The sequence below is a fragment of the Opisthorchis viverrini genome (assembly GCF_000715545.1).
Source record: "Opisthorchis viverrini unplaced genomic scaffold opera_v5_39, whole genome shotgun sequence".
Taxonomy (NCBI): domain Eukaryota; kingdom Metazoa; phylum Platyhelminthes; class Trematoda; order Opisthorchiida; family Opisthorchiidae; genus Opisthorchis; species Opisthorchis viverrini.
In genome coordinates, this window is record NW_008751696.1 from 1,417,425 (window position 1) to 1,419,500 (window position 2,076).

Consider the following 2,076-nt stretch of genomic DNA (forward strand, 5'->3'; position numbering starts at 1 on the left):
CAGGGTTTTGGAGACCCTCCAGCGTTCGTCTCATTATTTCATCGATCACAAAGTTAAAAAGGAATGGAGAGAGTGGGCATCCCTGACGGACACCGTATTGTGTACGGAAGCTTTTGGAGAGCTCTCCGTACACTCTCACACGTCCGGAAGTCTGAAAATACAAAGAACGTATTATGTTTGCAGAATTCCTTGACATTCCTTGGTGGACAAGCGTGTCAAGAAGAAGAGACCGATCAACCGAGTCGAACGCGCCTCGGAAATCCAGGAATACTAGAATCGTGGGTCGCTCACACGTATGGCGGTGTTCTAGCAGGGTGTGAAGAATTGGCGCTGAATAACTTTAACACTCTTCCAGCTGATGTTCGCCCAGAATCCTAAATAATCATAAGCTTGCTGAAATCTCCTAGACAGCCCATAACCGGTTTTGCTCTTCTGGGGGTCACCAGGTAGTCACGTTTCCTGAGATTTCGTCAACCTTATGTTCTATATAAAACCAAACTGGACAGATCTCGATAAACACACACGTTTGTATATCAGTTGAATTAACAAGAGGCTGAACTCATATACCATATTCTTCAACTGCATGCGGTGTGTTCCATTTGGCACAATATTTTAGAAACTTTTGTATAGTTTCTTCAAGGAATCTGCCCACATGTTTGCTGAAATTTCTTCAACTGCCCATTCTTGGGGATTAACTAGGAAACACAGCCCTTGAGTATTTTTGCCTCGAGCACCACTTTGTACGGAACTGTGAGGTTGCCCTCATTTGCAATTAAACTGATGTTAACTCGGTCGTCACTCGTTTCTAGTTCAAGGACTCAGCAACTTTTCTCTATCAGGGCATTTGCAATGAAAAACCAAGCGCTATTCATAATTTTCTGCATTCAACACACCTTTCCGTACGTCGCTTCGAAACACCTGCAGAAGAAAAGAAGCGCGAGCGCTTACGACTCAGTTGTCGTTGTGTGAATTACTTCATAAATGTAAAGACGCACTAGATACTTAAAGGATTGAGCTGTTCTACCATTTCCGTTATTTATACGAATCCAATTTGTGAATAGGAACCATCTCGTGTTTTCACGCAGTCCCTTTCCGAATTTTTCTATACAACACAGCAAAATTAACGAAATACACTGATCCGCAAACGAATTTGGTTTTTCGAGAGACTTACCTGGAACCCAGCTGAATCTCTCGTTTGTGATGTTTCCAGGTAACTGAATGTGCTGCACCAGGCCGCCTCATGTTGCAGTCGCAACAATATTCGAGATGTCGCGATCATGTATATTTGGAATGCACTACTCATAAGGTTGTTAAAGATTTGTCGACGAATTTTTTAGCAACCTTATGGATAATGCGTCACAAATACAGCAAAATTAATGTTGTATAGGTGTTCAATTGTACTACTCGAGTGCTGGGTGAAGGACAAGGGTTTTGTGCTGAAAAATGCAGGCTGGATACAGTATACAGATGTCATACATAGTTGTCGTTTAGCTGTTGCACTCTTTCGGTGCGTATCTGCCATGCCACCCGAAGGAACCACAAGGGCTGAGACACATCCGGGTTGATTAAATCTAGAGAGAAATGTTGCCGGGATTTCGTTTGAACCGTGGACCTTCCGGTGAGCTTTTCCGCACCTCAGCCATTGAGATATCTCGAACCCAACATTATATATGACTATTTGTATGTATATACATAGTCAGCTAACAGTACAGATACATAGTCGGAGCACCGACCTTCACGAAAATGCTGTATACAGCTTTTTTAGACACTGGTGTGCATGTTTGCATCAGCCCTGGAATGTCGCCCATCAAAATGATGTGACTAATCGTCCGCGCTAGCAGATACTGACGTAAGTATTGAAAAATGCAGTTGCCACTCACCGTACACTGATGAAGGCGGGCCAGGCATCAGTTCCAGAGTATTTTTCGGATTATTCGTCAGTTATGTTGATTATTCGTACCCTATGAACTCCAGATCTGAAGACATTGTACGGCATACAGTTTCAAAGAAAACTGACCTTAGGAGAATGTTTTGGACAGAAGTGCGGCTGAGTCAATTTTTTCCATCTAAGGATAG

The 2,076-nt window shown here is 43.0% G+C and overlaps 1 protein-coding gene across 1 annotated transcript in view; it reads right to left on the minus strand.

Annotated features, from left to right (window-relative positions):
* Positions 1-1,303, minus strand: part of T265_02984 (hypothetical protein) — a gene marked incomplete at both ends in the record, with an annotated part of 6,161 nt that extends 4,858 nt beyond the window's left edge. The window contains 3 exons of the mRNA XM_009167363.1: positions 16-330; positions 894-918; positions 1,172-1,303. Of these exons, the coding sequence (XP_009165627.1) occupies positions 16-330; positions 894-918; positions 1,172-1,303 (472 nt within the window). The remainder of the gene's footprint in view (positions 1-15; positions 331-893; positions 919-1,171) is intronic.
* Between the last annotated feature and the right edge of the window lie 773 nt (positions 1,304-2,076).